The sequence below is a fragment of the Salminus brasiliensis genome, chromosome 5 (genome assembly GCF_030463535.1).
Source record: "Salminus brasiliensis chromosome 5, fSalBra1.hap2, whole genome shotgun sequence".
Classification (NCBI taxonomy): domain Eukaryota; kingdom Metazoa; phylum Chordata; class Actinopteri; order Characiformes; family Bryconidae; genus Salminus; species Salminus brasiliensis.
The window spans coordinates 40,445,637-40,464,370 of record NC_132882.1 but is presented as its reverse complement, the minus strand read 5'-3'; the positions used below and the strand labels follow the sequence as shown (position 1 = coordinate 40,464,370).

Sequence of the window (18,734 nt, the reverse complement as noted above, 5' to 3'; positions counted from 1 at the left end):
TTTTTTTTGTTTGTTTGGTGGACTATTCTCAGTCCAGCAGTAACACTGAAGTGTTTAAGCACTCCAGCAGCACTGCAGTGGATCCTCTCGAACCAGCACAACACAGTCAGTGTCACTGCAGTGCTGAGAATGACCCGCCACCCAAATGATAGGTGGTGGTCCTGTGGGGTACTGAGCATTGAAGGGTGAAAGTATAGTCTGAAATGATTGATTGATATCAATTGGAGGAGGAAAAATCTTTTTTTTTTTTTTTTTTTACTGTGTTAAATAGTGTTTTTATTACAATCTATGTGTAATACTGTAGCATATTGCACAGAACTTACTATCCTGGGGATCAATTCACATGGGGAGAGGGAATTCCAATCAGCAGATGTATGGCTAATACATAAGGTTAGTACCACAGCTTGAGCACCTACCCATGTAGCCTTTATTCGTTTACATGTAATGTTGACTTATGTAAATCTGACTGTTTTTATTTCTAATGAAGTTAATCTGGCCCCCAGTGTAAACGTCTATGGATGTCTATGAATATCTTCCCAAAGTCTAACAAATGTCTGCAGTATTGCTCTCCTCTCGAATAGAAAAGGCAGTCCAAATTAAGGCTAACCTGGCTCCACCCTCTCTTCAAGTCTGAGCAACCTGGAGAGGTAAAGCTAAAGCTAAACTTGCTGAGCCGAAGCTCAGATGGGGCCTGCGTGCCCCGTCGTCCCTCACATGGGTTGGTAACTTGGTTCTAGATATCAGAACCTCAGTGAATCCTAATAATCTGTAAATCACAACCGCAGTTCAAAGTAAAAAGCTGGCTAAAAGATGCAACTTCTCCTTCTCAAGGCTGTGCCAGTTACCACGGAAACGTAAAAAAATTCTGGTCGCCAGTGATGGAGGGCTGTCAGTCACGTACATTTATTAGAATATTAAGACAATGGCCAGACCGTTCTCAGAGAGGAGTGAGGAGAGCATTCTGGTCATTCTTATTGAGTTTGATCATATTTCTGCTTTGTGTTTTCTATTGAAACTCTGCTGAATGCTTCACTTAACACCCGAGTTTAGTATTATATAAAAAAAGATCAATATATCTTTAAATATTGAAATATTTAAATAAGTATTTATACTTAAATATAATAATAAATTAAATATAATAAAAAATAAGTCGTATGGCACTTTCAGGAGGAATCTGAATTTTCTCTTCTTCATGGCTATAAGAGGAAAATGAAGAAAAGAAAGCCTCACCCCTGGAATCACTGTACAAATGGTACAAAGGCTTTGCTGGCCAGTTCGGGGGATTTTAAAGCTCCCTTCATGATGCTAAATTTAGCCAGACGTGACTCAGTACATAACCCCACCCCATTTAACGTAAAAACTGGTTTGGTAGTTTGTTTCACTGTATCTCATCGCTCCTAGCAACAGGGGGGACACAAAATGGGTGTAGGAACAGACCATGCAGCTGTACACAGGCCCATGTAAACGGACAAGAATTCATCAGAAACAAGAGAAACATCTGAGAGCGACTCCGAAGGCTGGAGGAATCTCAGGCTAAGATTCTCAGGTGATATCGCCTGGATATATCAACATCAGTCAAGACGGGCCCATTGGTCAGAAAGAGTGTTTCATCACTTTCTTACAGTCAGTCAAATATCAGCAGGAACATAAAAAAAGTACACAACCTGGCTTTCTTTGCTTTAAAAATAAATACATTAATTAAATAATTCATTATTACTAACTATTCATATTCCTGTATTGGTATTTAAACCTGTGACCTTTCAGTTCATTCTTAAATATAATATAAAATGTTCTAGAATGTATCATAAAACAGAGTAGAATAATCACAGAATGTAAGACACAGATTACTTTTATTACTACTATAGAATAATTCATAAATGATTCATAAATTCATTCATTGATTTATCATGCATAAAGCAACATACATTTTACAATAAATACACAGAGGGTATAAAACAGACAATTAAATGTAATGTGAGTAGTGAAAAGTTATATATGTGTGTATAAATAAATAAATAAAATCAATATTAGGCTGTGGTAGTGGTAAGAGAAGTGAGTCAGTAGATGGAACTTTATCATTTCTAATCTTAGTTCTTATCTTAATGAATAAATCATAATAACAAGAACAATCAACCGGAAGGAGAGAAAATTAGATATATTTTAATGTATTTATTATTAATATAATTACATATTAGATATTATTCTCAATTATACTCAATAGTATTACATTTTAGAAGAGTAATATGAATACTGATAATATGAAATAGAAGGAGAAGCTGAAAAGGTTTTTACCAGAATATCTGGCAGCCTAGGATTACACAAAAGGTTCTGGGTTCTAATCCCAGGGCAGTCATAGGAAGAAGAAGGATTGCCTGTTACCCAGGTGGTAAGAGAACAGTCGCCTGTTCTAATCTCAGGACAAGATGAAACAGACAAAGACAGGTTGGACAGTAGGCAAATGAGGCAGCATCCAAAAGGACACACTAGTGCCAGGATAAGAAGGCAGTGTGACGAGTAGTGGTAGATACATTAGTTTAGTAACAAGAAGGTTATGGATTCTCAGCTCAGTGGTAAGACAAAAGAGGTTGCAATCAGAAGGACACATGCTCTAGTCCCGGGATAGAACAACAGGGTGACTGGTAGATTAGTGGTCAGAGACAATAGCTCAGCAGCCAGAAGGTTATAGGTTCTAATAAAAGAAGAAGAATACAAAGACCGAGTGGCCTCGTAGCGTAGTAATGAGAGAAGCCAGTAAAGGATTAGTTGTGGGTTTAAATCCCAGGACTGACTGGGTTTTTCCAGTTGTGTTCTTAGCCACCTACTAAACCAATTACACCCCTTTAGATGGTTCGCTGTGTAAACACAGCACAGATCATCTGGTCCATACAAATCCAAATTACACTCTTAAAAATAAGGGTCTGGCATGTTTGTTTATTGGACCAAAAAAAAATATAGGTATTGATGTAATATGTCATGGAGGGTTAAATAAAACAGGGTTAAAAACAATTACATAAAAATAAGTCTGTAAAAAAAAATCATTGTAAGGTTCTTGTGTGGCATTGCTCTCTAAGAAACGCTTTTGGCACTTTTACTTTTAAGATTGGAAAACCAAATGGATCTATATAATGATTTACTATTCACACTGTTTTTATGGATGTGATGATGGTTACCGTTACTATGATGCCACCAAGGATCTTCTGAGTTGGAAGGAGTGTTCAAAGAAGTGTACATTTTCTAGTGGAATAAGTGACTGTATTGCTGGGGATGTACAATAAGGGAGGCCTGCAGGAGGTTGGACTGTGGGTGTATGGGGCCTATGCTTAGTCAACATAGCTCAGCTTCCTTTTTTAATCTATTGCAGATGTGCAGCCCTGGCCCAGTGGAGAAACACTCCAAACCCTCTGACGCAGGGAGGCCAAGCGAGACAGGGTGGGAAGGGTGTGGATAATTGCAAACATTCGTCTGGCGAATAACTCACTCTGTTTGGCAAGACCTGACCACAAGGAATGGGCAGGGGTTTCAGGGATTTGGCCTTTTTTTTATAAATTTTTTCCACCCCTTATCTGAGAGACCAACTTCAGCTGCCAGTTTAAGGTATTACTCACGAGTGTGTAGACTGTCCTATCATAACACAGTGAGGCCTGCAGATGTGTTGGAATGATGGGAAAGCTGCCTGTTCAACATTACGTTTGATGATGCAAATTGAGACCACACAAAAAGGGATAAAAGTGGAATGAGTAACAGTGATGCAGGCTGGTCCACATCCGACTTCAGTCTTACTCGTGAGAAAAGAAACACAGTGGAATTTTAACTCACAAAAATGAACAGGCAGGTTATTTTAGACATTATAATTTGACGGGACCTTGGAGTCTAGAGGTAGTTTTTCATTCAGTGTAGAAATAATAAATGACTAATATAAAAAGTGTTTAATAATAAAACCTATTCTGCTGTCATTTTTTTTTTTACTTTTTGCCATGATGTGAATCTGGCAGCTGTACCAAATTTCATGGACCAGTAGAAATGCTCCAAGTGTTCTGGAATCTGGAGTCTTTTTACATTGACTTCCATTCAAAGATACATTTTTTCCTTCTCTCCTCACATTTTGGAGATGCAAGGTTTTTGAGTGACAGTGGAGATATGTTAACGTTAAAAACCATGCCTACCTTGGGTTGCAGCCGCCGTCTCTTTTCCAACAGCCGAAACTTAATGTTAAGACAAATGAGGCATCAATGAGGACACATGCTCTAGTCTCAGTATAAGACAACAGATTGACTGGTAGATTAGTAATCAGAGAAAATACCTCAGAAACCAAAGGTTATTGGTTCTAACAGAAGAACAAAAAGAAGAACAATACAAATACAGGTTGGCCAGTGGCTTAATGGTAACACAAATGAGGCCGCAACCAGAAGGTCACATGCTTTAGTCCCAATATAAGACAACAGATTGACTGATAGATTAGTGGTCAGAGAAAATAGCTCAGTAACTAAAAGTGTCTTTTTTTATGAACTAGCCTCCACCTCTTTTCCAACAGCTGAAGCAATGTCTCCAGGCAACCAATGCGGTAGGAGGAAAGCGTCAGGTACCCAGCTTTGATGCATCAGCTAGCAGGCGCTAGCTCCGGCCAGCACCACACTGAAGTGATGTGGGGAGAGAGTGTGCCATCTACCCATCTGGAGAGAGCAAGGCCAACTGTGCTCTCTCGGGCTCTGACTGCTGATGGCAGGCAGCATGACTAGCAATCCTGGTCATTGTGGGAGAGCCTTAGTCCGCTGGACCACTCAGAGCCCTAGTGCCTAGAATTTTACATGTTTTTATATATCTTTGCTGTCACACAAAACATCTCTTGATGAAGATAGAAGGAAAATGAGAAGGAAAAAAGCTTCTATAGGAAGTCAAAGTAAAAATATCACATTCCAAATCATTTTGGAGCATTTCTATTGGTCCATTCATTGTGAAATTTGGGCACAGCCAAATTTCCAGATTTAAATGATGACAGAAAGTGAAAAACGATCATTTATTGAATGTTAAATTCAATAAATAACCAAAATGATTAAAATGGCAAATAAATCAGAACTTTTTCCAATGGAACTATAAATATTTCCTAGTCTGTACTAGTATGTGTTTTATCAGTTTGTACGTCAGGAAAATCAGTTCTCCAGGTCTGTTGTGTTATGCAATATGAACCACGTCTTTTATGAGCTAAACATCAGTGATGTAAGCAATGTCGTGCTGCTAATTATTGAAGTAATGACCATTAAGGTTGAAGCCCTTCACCCAGATTACCACACAAGCGTTATTGACGTCAGCAGCGCTCAGAATTCCTCATTTCACAGCCTGTTTTTATTAGATTCATTGACTTAATGCTTCTTGAGAGTTGGACCATTAGACATTTCCTGCTGAAGAATACTAGACATAACTTGATTTTTATCCTTTCCGTTTTCAGTATTAGGCGGACTGAAAGTTCTTTGGGTGAAGCAATGATGTAGATGTGCTCAATCCTAGATTAAACCTGAAAGTGACCAGCCTCAAGTAAAAGCAAGGTCAGCCTAAGGACACTTAGAGTACTGTTTGGAGCCAACTTTTAATGGATGACAAATGCAAAAAAAAGGGAGCAGTCAAGCTCTGCAAAAGATCAACATAACAGGTCCCTGCTGCAGTTTCTCGTAAGGATCAAATGAGTATGTTTGCAAGTTGACTTTGTTACTACTGTTGGGGGTGTTGAAGTATTAAAGGGGCCATAGAATGTCATATTGTATATTCCTTGGGATAGTCGAATTATGAGAGTTTAGTACATAGAGGTGACAAACCCCTGAACCTCAAACACTGTAGTCTTTATATTCAAAAGATGCAAAATGTGGCAATTCTTAAACCCCCCAAACTGTTACGTAACTAAACTTTAAACCCGCAAAACTCACAGACACTGCCCTGCTAGTTGTAGTTAAAGCTGGCGAGACGACTTTTTAATTTTTATAACATTAAGTTATACTCCCATCCCAAATTCAAAGCTGAAAAAACAAACTTGGAAATCAAGCCTATAATATTCTTAGGATGTTACAGGACTTGTACAGTTTGTATCCCTTTCAAGTTACTAGGATCAAAACTTTGGAATCACTGCAAAAAAAATTGGAATCACCACTTAAAACTTTGGAATCCATTAAAAACTTGGGTCACCACTCTGTACTGGCTTTAACCAACCATCCACCACCTCTTTTCAAAGAGACACCAGGCAACCAATGCACTAGAAAGAAAGCACCGGGTACCCAGCTCTGATGCATCGGCTAGCGGACACCCGCACCATGTCGGCAAGCATCACGCTAAAGTGATGTGGGTGAAAAGACGCCTGTAATGGAGGTGCTCACTTACAGCGGGGTTTGAACCCAGGCCGCCGTGTTGGCGGGCCAGCATGCTACGGAGTGAGCTACCACGATGACGTGACCAACGGGCCCAAGGGCAGAGTCTTTAATCTTAGAACAGGCAAAATGGAAATGAGAAATAAACCACCCGGGACTCGAACCCAGGCCGCCGCATCGCGAGACCGACGCTCTGCCGCTTCACCAAAGCGGCAGTTATCAAAGCGGTCAACAAAAGAAACGTAAAGGGGTGGATATAATAAATAAGGAGACGTCGCGTCTAACGCGAAACAAAAGGTGGGAAACAAACAAAGGACGCCAGGGGAGAGCTGGCTACCTCTTTAACACTTGAGGGAAATACAACTATGGGCAAAAAGGATCTCCCAAAAGAAACCAGAAAACTGAGAAGTTACAGGGAAGGCAGACACTCCTGCCTTCCTCTGTAAAACTAGTGTTTGTGTGCAAACACACACACAGGCACACACACACCAGGGACACACACCAGGGAAGACAGACACTCCTGCCTTCCTCTGGTACACGAGTGTATGTGTGCTACACGCACACACACACAGACACACACACTGCACAGACACTGGGAGACAGACTCGGGAGAGACACATGAAGGGGAGTGACACACACAGAACTACACAGACACACACCACCAGAGTCAAAAGATCCAGCAGTGGGGCAACTGGATCTGTGTGCCTATGTAGCCTACTGCCCAGGTGTAGGGAATTGGGCTCAATTACTGGCAGGGGTGACTCGGGGCCTCCCCCTGGTGGCAGGGGGAGGCCTTGCCCCAGAGCCACCCCTTACAACGCCATCAACCCACTTGGAGACAGCATGGCCAATCGTGCTCTCTCGGGCTCCGGCTGCTGATGGCAGGCAGCATGACCCAGGATTCAAACCAGCAATCCTCTGGTCATAGTTGCAGCACCTTATATCTTATAACATATTAAAAAACATGGAAACATGGAAACATGGAAATCAAGCCTGTTATGTCTTTATGATGTTACAGGACTCTGTGTGTATACCTTTTAAGTTACTGAAATCAAAACTTTGAAATCACTGCTAAAAAATTCGGAATCACTGCTGAAAAAATTGGAATCACAACTCAAAAGTTTGGAATCACTGGTCAAAAATTTACAATAACTATTTAAAGGTTCGAAATCATGATTAAAAAGTTTGGATTCACCAATCAAAAGTTTTGAATCACCAATCAAATGTGTGCTCATGTGCTCACTAGGTCACTTCACTGGATGGGTTAAAGGCAGTTGCAAAATTGTATCTGAGGCCAACACAAATGGTGAATATGGTTGTCTTTATCTATTATTTTCAGCAATTATAACACAAATTCAATTTCAATAAGTCATTTGTTATGTTTGCAGTCACAACAAACTGCTGAGACACGCATATGTCATACTCTGATGTTTAGTGTACGTGTTTTAAGGGATCCGTCACTTCTTCCTGTGACGGATTGATTTGATTTGCCAACAAGACAATGCAAGGCACCACACCGGTCCTCATAAGATGGAGTGGGTTGAAGAGTGAGGAAGTTCAGGTGATGTCATGGAAACACAACCACCAGATTTAAACCATATTGTGTTGGGAAATGTGTGGAGATATCCACAAAAAATCCAATCACTGTAGGAGGTCCATGGACAGCAGTGAAGCATGTGTAGGAAGCCGTTCCATCATAGAGAAACATTTAAAAACATGGAAAAGCTGGAAATGACACGGGATTTTAAAACATACTTGAAACTAGAATGGGTGTACACTGTCATTAAAGCAAAAGGTGGATGTACTGATAAATTCTGAACTGTGGGTCAACATTTTTATCATTTCTATGTTGAACTGAAGTTGTTTGGCTAACAATCTGTATTTGTAGTGAAATGGTGATATATTAAGGTAGAAGACTAGGCACAATTGAAGCATTTTCACTAGTGGTTTCAGATGTTTGGGCCCCACTGTATGATTCATAGTACTTCTTCTAAAAAAAAAAAAAAAAAGAGAGAGAGAGTTTGCACCAACAGTAACTGTAGCAACCTATTTCACAATAATATAAGACTTTCTCTGTTAATGGTAAAGATATAAAGATTGTACCCCACCTAAAGTCAAAAATGCATTGGACAATCTCATCAACCAACACACAATGCTCCATACTACGTCATGTCGGTTAACCCACTGAGCAAACTCATTTCTCAGTGTGTCCTTGGGGCAGATATGATGCTAAGTGTTAGATAACCATTTACTGAATAGATATCTAACTCCACCCTGTCATCTGTTCCATCTTTGAGATGGTATGTTTTTGTATAGCCAGTGAAATTTATTTATAATGAACAAATTGTTATAGACAATAAACATTTATTCAGTGAGTTCCTAATAATATAGTAGCTTTTACTCCCCATCTCTTTTAGTTGCTTAAAAGTAATGATGTGGAATTTGATTTTAAGCAGAATTGAACAGGAAAGTGAATAATATAAGGGACTGTTATGGATTGTTAAAATACTTATTCACAAATTCTAATAGTGGTCTAATAGTGAAACGAAACAACACACTATAAACAACAGTCCATATTCCACAGAAGTTAAATCAGTATTGAATCAGTGTTCATTTGAATATATATCAAATATTAATTAATTATTAATGAAAAGATTTGCTATTTAAAAAAATAATTAAATAATCTATCTAATAATAGAAAGCAACACCATATCCAGCTCTAATAGTGACCTAATGCAATGCATTTTTTCTGTTAGTTTTTTTTTATATATATTGAATCAGTTTTAGTTTAGTCTAAAATACATTTTGTGCACAGAATTATATATTATTTGATTTTATTAGAATATAATCAATCAATATAACGTCTACAGTCTAACTTCTGAATTTAATACTTAACCTATAAAAGTGACATTGTTTTTATACATACAAAACTCAACAAGTTTAAAGACTGAAATTTAATAATTTAGTACAAAAAAAATTATGTCTTAAAAAAGTAAAGACACTGTTTACTTATACAACATACAACTTAATAAAAACATATATAATGCAATACATATAATGCAGTTGAAAAAAATTACATTAAATAGAATTAAAAATACTATCTATAATCTAATGGCATGAATTGATTCTTTTATAGAATTGAAAACAAATGATAACATGATGATGTACAAGAGGCATCATTGTGGGAAAAAGTATTTCTCAGCTTTTATACACATTTGAACAAAAAGTGGCATGTCCAAAATTATTCATACCCTTCTCAATAATTAATAGAAAAGCCTTTATTGGCTATTACAGCAATCAAATGCTTCCTGTAATTGCTGACCAGCTTTTTGCATGTCTCCACTGGTATTTTTGCCCATTCATCTTTAGTGATGAGCTCCAACTCTTTGAGGTTCGAGGGTCTCCTTGCCATCACCCTGATCTTTAGCTCCCTCCACAGATTCTCAATTGGATTCAAGTCAGGACTCTGGCTGGGCCACTGCAAAACATTAATGTTTTTGTCTGCTAACCATTTCTTCACCACTTTGGCTGTGTGTTTTGGGTCGTTGTCGTGCTGAAATGTCCACCGGTTCCCAAGGCCAAGTTTCTCTGCAGACTGCCTGATGTTGTTGTTGAGAATCTTGATGTATTGCTCTTTTTTCATGGTGCCATTTACTGCGATCAAGTTCCCTGGTCCATTGGCTGAAAAACACCCCCAAAACATTAGGTTCCCAACACCATGTTTGACAGTGGGGATGGTGTTCTTAGGGTTGAAGGCTTCTCCTTTTTCACGCCAAATGGTGCACACATCATTGTGGCCAAACAATTCAATTTTTGTTTCATCTGACCATAAAACAGAACACCAGAAGTCTTCTTCTTTGTCCAGATGAGCATTTGCAAAGGTCAAGCGGGCTTTTGTGTGCCTTTTCTGGAGAAGTGGTGTCCTCCTTGGCCTGCGTCCGTGGAACCCAGCAGTGTGCAGTGTCCGTTGAACTGTCTGCCTTGAGATGTCGCCACCAGCAGAGTCCAGATTCACCAGGATGGCCTTGGTGGTGATCCTTGGATTTTTCTTCACCTCTCTCACTATTCTCCTGGCCAGCACAGGTGTCACTTTTGGCTTCCGACCACATCTTCTGAGATTTTCCACAGTGCGGAACTTCTTGTATTTTTTAATAATACTTTGCACTGTAGCCACTGGAACTTGAAAACATTTTGATATGTCTTTATAGCCCTTTCCTGACTTGTGAGCGGCCACAATGCACAGCCGCAGGTCCTTAGTGAGCTCCTTTGTCTTAGCCATGACTGTCCACAAACCAACTGCAGAGAGCTGCTGTTTTTCTCCTGTTGAGTTGATTAAAACAGCTGTTCCCAATGAATCAGGGTAATTAGGATGCTTTAAAACAGCTTGGACTATTTGGAATGGTATAGAACTTTGGATTTTCCCATATACTGTGACAGTTTTCAAAGGGTATGAATAATTTTGGACATGCCACTTTTTGTTCAAATGTGTATAAAAGCTGAGAAATACTTTTTCCCACAATGATGCCTCTTGTACATCATCGTGTTATCTCCTGGGAGATGCCTGTGTCGTTTCAAGGCAAAAATATAACTTCTGGTTAAATAAAAGTAAATTTAAGTCAAACTTGGGGTATGCCAGGGGTATGAATACTTTCGGGCATGACTGTATATATACCGTTTCTATAAGCAATTGTAATTTCAACTGTTGTTAAAAACAAAAACAAAATTACTTACAATAAAATTTTTCAAATAAAATGAGTATAATCAGTATATCCATCAAGTCTGTGAAGCAAGGTGGCTGATCAGAAAACACAGGTCGACCCCCTAAATGAGGTAAAGGTCAATAATTTACGTCTATAGGTCAGAAATTAACACCCCATATTATTGATTTTGTGTATATGTTATATATATACATATATATATATATATATATATATATATATATATATATATATATATATAAATATTTTTTTTACAACCTAAAGCATGCACTTCACTGTACAGTACTGAGCAAAAGATGTGTTTTATTCAGTCCATTAAGAAATACTTTAGTTAAGGTATTCATTAAAGGTGTCTATTAAACTAACATGTGGGGGTTTTCAAGCTATGGTATATTTTCATTGTCTAGGTTTTGGAAAGCAGATTGCTTAACCTTGGGATGGTTTGAGGGTGGGATGTTGTTGGCTCTAAGGTTTTAAAGAGGCTGAGCACAATTTTTCTTGTGCCCTCTGTTGCCTCTGAGCTCACCATTGTCACTAATTACATGTAAAGAAATAAACAGTACATGTGTCAAAGCTAAAGACACCGGGAATTAAGGGGTGTTTGTTAAGGTTATAATAATATGGCATATTCCAGCATATCTAATTCTGAAGTCATGTTGTATAATTTAGGGTTTTAGAGTAATACATCCCTGTATTGCTGTACGGAGTAGGACACCACTGTATTGCTGTATAGAGTAATACATCCCTGTATTGCTGTACGGAGTTAGACACCACTGTATTGCTGTACGGAGTAAGACACCACTGTATTGCTGTATAGAGTAATACATCCCTGTATTGCTGTACGGAGTAAGACACCACTGTATTACTGTATAGAGTAATACATCCCTGTATTGCTGTACGGAGTAAGACACCACTGTATTGCTGTATCGAGTAATACACCACTGTATTGCTGTGCGGAGTAAGACACCACTGTATTGCTGTATAGAGTGATACATCACTGTATTGCTGTACGGAGTTTGACACCACTGTATTGCTGTACGGAGTAAGACACCACTGTATTGCTGTATAGAGTAAGACACCACTGTATTGCCGTATACTACAATGAAAAAAGACCACTCTGTTATTTCACTCGTGCAAATATTTATTTTCATATTAAACAGTGTGTTCACATTTTCAAAAATTGTCCCCCTTCCTTGTTCTATTATTAAAATAAATATTCATAAATAGACATTCAAGTATACAAACAGTGCTCTGTTTCTAATGAACAGAACTGAGTGCAATGGAGATTTGTCTTAGAAAATTACTCTTGCGACAGTAACAGCAGAGTTCCGCTTGAAACTGATGAATTAGACAATAACTCTATCATCAGTAGTACAAAAGCCTGATACTCACGCTGATACTGTGATTTTTAGCATTGTAAATTTAATTTTTTTTTCAGCCAAAAGGAATACTTACAGTCAAGCTACAGCTACAGATTCCTTACTTTGTCTATTTCAACACATGACTACATTTGAGGTTTTCTTTGAAGGGAATCCCAAAACATGTTCAGAAATTCAGAGGAATTAAATCAGTGCCATGTGAACATTCAGTCATTCAGAGAGATTTGGTGTGAAACGCTCCATTCTAGAGTTAGAAAGGTTCACAGTGGTGCTTTATAGAACCATCAAAATATACATGACACATAATTGTCATTACTATTCTGCATCAAGCCCCGAGATGCTGTTTTACAAAGCTTGGTTTTGGTCTAAAATATATTTAGTCAAAATCTGTTCATGGGTAAAACAATTTCAGATTTTTTTTATTCTTTCTTTTTTTCAGATTTACCTCAATTTTACCATCATTAACATGAAATGAAAAACTCAGGAATCAGGGCTTACCATGTCTACAACACAAATATAGCCTTTTTATGTACAGTCCAAAATCACTTCCTATCACCACCACTGTGATGATGTCAGGGTCAGTAAGTTTCACATCAAACCACTCTGAATGACTTTGTCCATTTCATCAAAATATTCAGAAATGTTAAAAAATCGAAATGAAATTTAAAGAAATGTACTCTTTAAGCAAATAATACAATAACCAGCATGTTAAAAAGGCAAGGGTGCAAAATCACACAGATCAGACCCGCCCATTTCCACAACGTACTTAATTTTTCAAGTTTCTTTCAAACTATTTAATAAACAATCCTCTTTATAAAACACTTCATAACATGTATGCAAAAATCCCATCTATTGATATTTTTAATGATACAGTGTGTTTTAAACAATCCAACCACAGAAAAATCACTTAAATATAAAGCACACATATTCTGTACAAAAGATAATAAATAAAAGAAACTGTCCATGTAAACAAAGAGCACATTAAAACTATACTACACACTCACATTGTAACTCTGCGACCTTTTTCGGCACAGTCTGCGAAACCACACCCAGTAGAGGAAGCACATCGTGAGCCAGTAGCAGATGTACGCCATGGTGCCACCGATCAAAAACTTGATCTCCTCTTGTTTTGCAGCTGTAGTCCAGTCCAGCTGGCTTTCCCTGTAGACTGTGTAGCCCAAGCCACTCAGCAAGATAGCCCCCCAGACGGACAGCGGCAGCAGGGGCATGTAATTGCCCACAATCTTGCGGCGTCCTGAGGTCCCCCAGCTGCTCTTGTTCATGGTCAGGATGGCGAAGTACTTGGCGGGCAGGAGGCTCGTCATGTAGAGGGCAGAGTAAAGGGACATGAAGACCATCACCATTTTCTGCCGGAGGATGCAGGCGTAGGCCGCCTTGATCAGCCCAATCAGTTGAATGCAGCAAAGCACCCAAAGGATGTCCCACAGCGTGCCTGTCCAGAAGAGTCGGATGATGGTGGCCGTGACGAAGAAGGGGAAGACGCCCGACACGATGGACTCGTAGGTCATCCATAGGTGGTGCTTGTGCCACCACATGGCATTGTAGAGCCACTCGCGGAAGTAAGACTTGGTCCATCTGGTCTGCTGGTTCAACCACCGCAGGAACTGGGCTGGGGTCTCTGTGTAGCACTTGGAGCGGGCTGTGTACCTGACCAAAGCAAAACAACGATCAGTCTAGAGTTCATTCCAGGCAATGGATAACTGTAGAAACTCTAAAATCCTAACCAGCAGAGACGGGAATAGTAGCCTAGGCTCAAAAAAATCAAGTAGTCTAATGGATCTAGATTTGGAAGTGCATTACACCACTGTTGATATGGACGTCAAAAAAGTGGATCAGCATAATGTCAGCATACACCTGACCAATCACAACGCAAACGTGGCACTGCCCTCTCCTGAGTCTATGCAATCTAGATAGCTAGCTTAAGCTAAAGCTAAAGCTGGCAAACTAAAGGCTCACTCAGGCTGTGACTCAGGGAGCAGCTGCCCTGCCTGCCCGGTTATCCCTTATGTCCGGCTCTCCATTTTCATCATTATGGAAAATTCTGCTGGTCACCACCCACCAACATCCCGCTGCCCACCCATACCCTGCTCTACAGGCACAGCGCGTAGCCAGCTGCCGGAATGGAAAAGGGGCATGTGGGGCATCTACTTCCTCAGGCGAAGCTCAAGCTTGATTCTAGGCTGGTAACTCAGATACAGATACAGAACCTCAGCAAACCCTAAAGATCTGTGAAAAGTAAAAAGCTAAAAGATGCAACTTTAAGACCAATATTAAGACAATGCCCAGACCATTCTCAGAGAGGTCTGAGGGTCTGCCTCAGCCTTTTACTGTTTAAATATACTGCTTACATCAGCATTAAATCAATCATATTTAACACTAATAACATTCATCACGGTGTTCATTAAAACATCTTAAGGTCTCCTCATTGGAGCCTAGTATTACTTATAGTTCTCATCCAACACCTGGTTTGGTAAATCACTAATGTGTCACTAAATGATGGTAAATTAGGTGTCAATGCCTCGGCCCCACTTACCAGAGTCGCCATTTCCCTCTGGCATCAGTGGCCCGTGGGGCACCACTGTTATGCCATTTGGAGGCATTCAACGTGCAAGGAGTCTATTCTCTATACACCTTCAGTACAGCGGCTCAATAACTTCCCACAAAGTTATCGGTTTCTGAAATGCTACCACCCTTCACCCACTGTCACAGTTGTATCAGAATATTATGATCACACCTAGTTTGGAATGAACTAAGCTTGGGACGTCACAGATGCCACGTGACAGGGTTTGCTGCATGCATAAATAATGGCGAGCACACCAGTCAGTTGTAGTGCAAAGTGATCATCATGGGCCAAAGGACACGAGTTGACTGATGCCCTAAGGGGCATGAGAATAGGGTAGTGGGCGAAGGGTGGTAGGGATGCACTAGAGCCGCCGTAATAAGGGTTTACTGAGAATGGCCCTACAAGCCACTGATGGCCCTACGAGGGGAGCAATGACTCCAGCAAGTGGTACAGAGCAATCAACATGCCACCGTGGAGCAGTTCATCTCTGTATTTAAGACCTTCGTTACACACACACACACATATTTGTATGTTTGTATGTGTATATACAGTTGTTCTTTACATTGCATCAAGAGTCCATGATGAATGAACCAATAGAAATACATCGATTTCCACTGGAAGTTAAAAAGGTCTTTTCCTTCTACTATACATTTGCCACTATGAAGACATTTAGGAGGTTTTTGCATGGCAACACATGCACTGTCTATGTGTGTGTGTGTGGATGTGTGTGGTTATATTTTAAGGACAATACTCACTTAGTGGCATAGCCAATGCTCAGCATGCGATTGGTCAGATGGCGATCATCCCCAAAAGTACAATGTGTTCCAAGAAATGACTGGTTGTACCAGGACTCCAAGAATTGTTGTAAGAGGTCATTCCTGTACAGACCTGCGGCACAGAGTAGGGAACAAAGTGAGAAACGTTGTGTTCCTTTTTATTAGTAAAAGGCTGTAATGATGGGGCTCATTTGGGAAGACCAACTGGGTCTCAGTAAAAACGCATGTACAAATCCACTCAGTGCCCGTGCCCAGCTGGATCCCAGTCTACATGAGCATGAATTAACCCTTAACTTGGTTACACTGTGTGAACGCTCAACATGACTAAGCTTTGTGATGTCCTCCATGAATGCCAATGGAGAGAATAGAGAGAATATGACCCAATATCTATGAGTCAGTTTTTCAGGCAAGGTCTAAGCCTTGTCTTAGAGTGAATTGCAAGGGAAATGGTCGAATCATCATGGGAAATTGTCTTTAGGTTTAGGCTTAATCCATGTCTGGGAAAACTAGCCTTGAGTTCTGTGTTTCTAATGTACAGCTGATTACCATCATGGACATTACCATGGATTAGCATGGAACATGCTGAAATCACTGTCCATCATAGGTCAGACTGATGAGTGCTTGTCATTTACCTAAAGGGCCACTGATGCAAGAGACACAGTCAAAAAAAGACTGGCAGGATCTCTCGATATTGAAGGCCATCCAGTACCGCAGGCTGCTCATGAAGCTGATGTAGGAGTCCTTCAGGTTGAGGATCATCACATCGCCGCCTACTGCACCATACATGGGGTTACTCTCCAGCACCTTGACCAGCTCGACTGTGGCCAGAGGGTCCAGCTTAGTGTCTGAGTCACACACCTGAGGGGAATAATGGAAACGGAGCACAGAGAAGACCAAACCTTGGATTAGTTTAAAGCATAGGGCATACAAGCAGTATCCCAGAGTGCTTTACTGGCAGAAAGGTAGGGCTCTAATGGTCCACAAATATGTTCCAAAAATGCTCCTAAATCATTTCTCCAACTTCTTAGTCCCTCAAAGGGATCTCAACAGGCTGTTTCTGTTCCTGTGCCTTTAAGGTGGATTTAAGATCAATGAACTCTGATTGGCTGCCTTAGTTAAAAGCCTAGGCCCGAGGTAGGGCGGGTCATCAGAGGAACTCCTTCGTCATAGCCTGTTGGTCATACAAATGGAACATTCTAACCAGGCTGTGTGGTGATGTCACCAGAAAGGTCCCACCTCTTGTAATTGCAGGGCAAAGCTTTTAAAAGAATTCTCAAAATTGTCCTCTGAACGTAAGCTGCATACGAAGGGTCCTTCCACTGGAACAGCTTTCTATGATGTAGCGGCTGAGAAATGCAGCCTACCTTGGCTGCAACCTAGGCTTTGGAAAGCAGCTACTAAGTGTGAAGAACCTACTTTAAGTTTCCTCAAGAACCTCCATGTCTTGTAAACATTCCATGAAAAACCCTTAACTTAGTAAAGAACCTTTACGTTATGTCATTTTCAGCTGTAAAAGGTTCTTCATGCTCACATATCTCCTTTCCATCAAGGTTCTTTGGGAAACCAAAGGGGAATCTTCTATGGCATGGCTCAAACAACCCTCTGTAGGACCTTGTATAAATGAACTATGAAGCTGAAGAAGACAAGGTTCTTATTTCACATTCACACAAGCTTCTTTAAGGTAGTAGTTTTCAAACTGCAAAACAAGGATAGAGGAGGGAAATGTGGACTGTCTAAGGGGCCACGGTAGCCAAACATGGTTCCTTTATGGCCTCTATCACTCAAAGAACCAAACCAAAGAACCTTATTTCTTTAAAAAAGGCTTCCAGGGACATTGCTTACCTGTATGTAGTCCACCGTCTGTCCTAGTGCTTTGAAGGCCGTGTACATCACTTCTCTCTTGCCTCCCCACTTCTGCATGATGCAAACACACCTCTTGGTGCTTATAAGATCTTCTACCTCCCTGCGCTGGGGGTCTTCCTCAAATCCCAGTCCAGCATCCCCCCACGGACCATTAGCACCGGCCCCGTGCCCCTGCTGCGCATTCGGGTCCCATGTGTGGTAATTATTCTGCCAGACATAGCAGCCGGGATCCTGGTCGGCGAAGATCTCCCGGAACATCTCCAACATGTAACGGTCGTCTTCTGAGTTCCCATCAACCACCATGACAATTCGGAGAAGCTCAGAAGGATACTGGAGTGCTCTCACCGATTGCAAGCATTCCCGCAGGTACACAGGGTCTTCCTGGTAAGCGGAGATGGTGAAGCCGATGGTCTTGGTGTAGGAGCAGGGCTTGCGGCGGGCGCGCATCCGTCGGTGCTCAATGAAGGCGAAGACGCTCTGGATCAGCAGGTGGAGACTGAGCAGGAGGCCGTAGAAGCCAAAGGAGATGATACCATATGGGGAAGAGACGATTGGGACGCCACTAATGTAAGCCCACATAACAACTCCGAGGACCAATAGGGCAAAGAGGAAGGTAAAGAAGGCTCGGACTATGGAGCCAAAGCGTCTTAAGAGTGGTTTGATTTCCATTTTCCTGCCCTGCCACGGGGAAGAAATCAAAGACCATCATTTAGAAAGGTCAGAGAACACAGTTCCACTGCTGCTCTAAAAGCTTAGGATCATTTTTCCTTTTAATATTTTTTACTACAGTAAAAAGGTACACAGTGCAGGTACAGATACTCAAAAAGTAACGTTCACTGTCTAGTTTAGACATTCCGTCAATTTTATAACATTCACATTTTCTTTACAGTGTAGTTCTCGGTCATCTTAAACACATATTTGCGAAGTGTGGGCCATGCTGGCTTGGCTAAAGCAAGGAAGGGGAACTCAAGAAATTTGGGCTGGAGTTCTGAGGGGCTTTGAGCTGGACCATTAGGAGGAGCAGGGGTGGTGGTGGGGTGCAAATTTTCATCAGGAGAAGGAGA

General features: G+C 40.6%; 1 protein-coding gene across 1 annotated transcript; it reads right to left on the bottom strand.

Annotated features, from left to right (window-relative positions):
* Positions 1 to 13,439: 13,439 nt before the first annotated feature.
* Positions 13,440 to 18,339, bottom strand: has1 (hyaluronan synthase 1). Its single transcript, XM_072679019.1, has 4 exons — positions 17,650 to 18,339; positions 16,440 to 16,665; positions 15,787 to 15,919; positions 13,440 to 14,115 (listed from the first exon to the last, which is right to left on the bottom strand). The coding sequence occupies exons 1-4, from the start codon at positions 18,337 to 18,339 to the stop codon at positions 13,440 to 13,442; spliced, it is 1,725 nt and encodes a 574-aa protein (XP_072535120.1).
* Between the last annotated feature and the right edge of the window lie 395 nt (positions 18,340 to 18,734).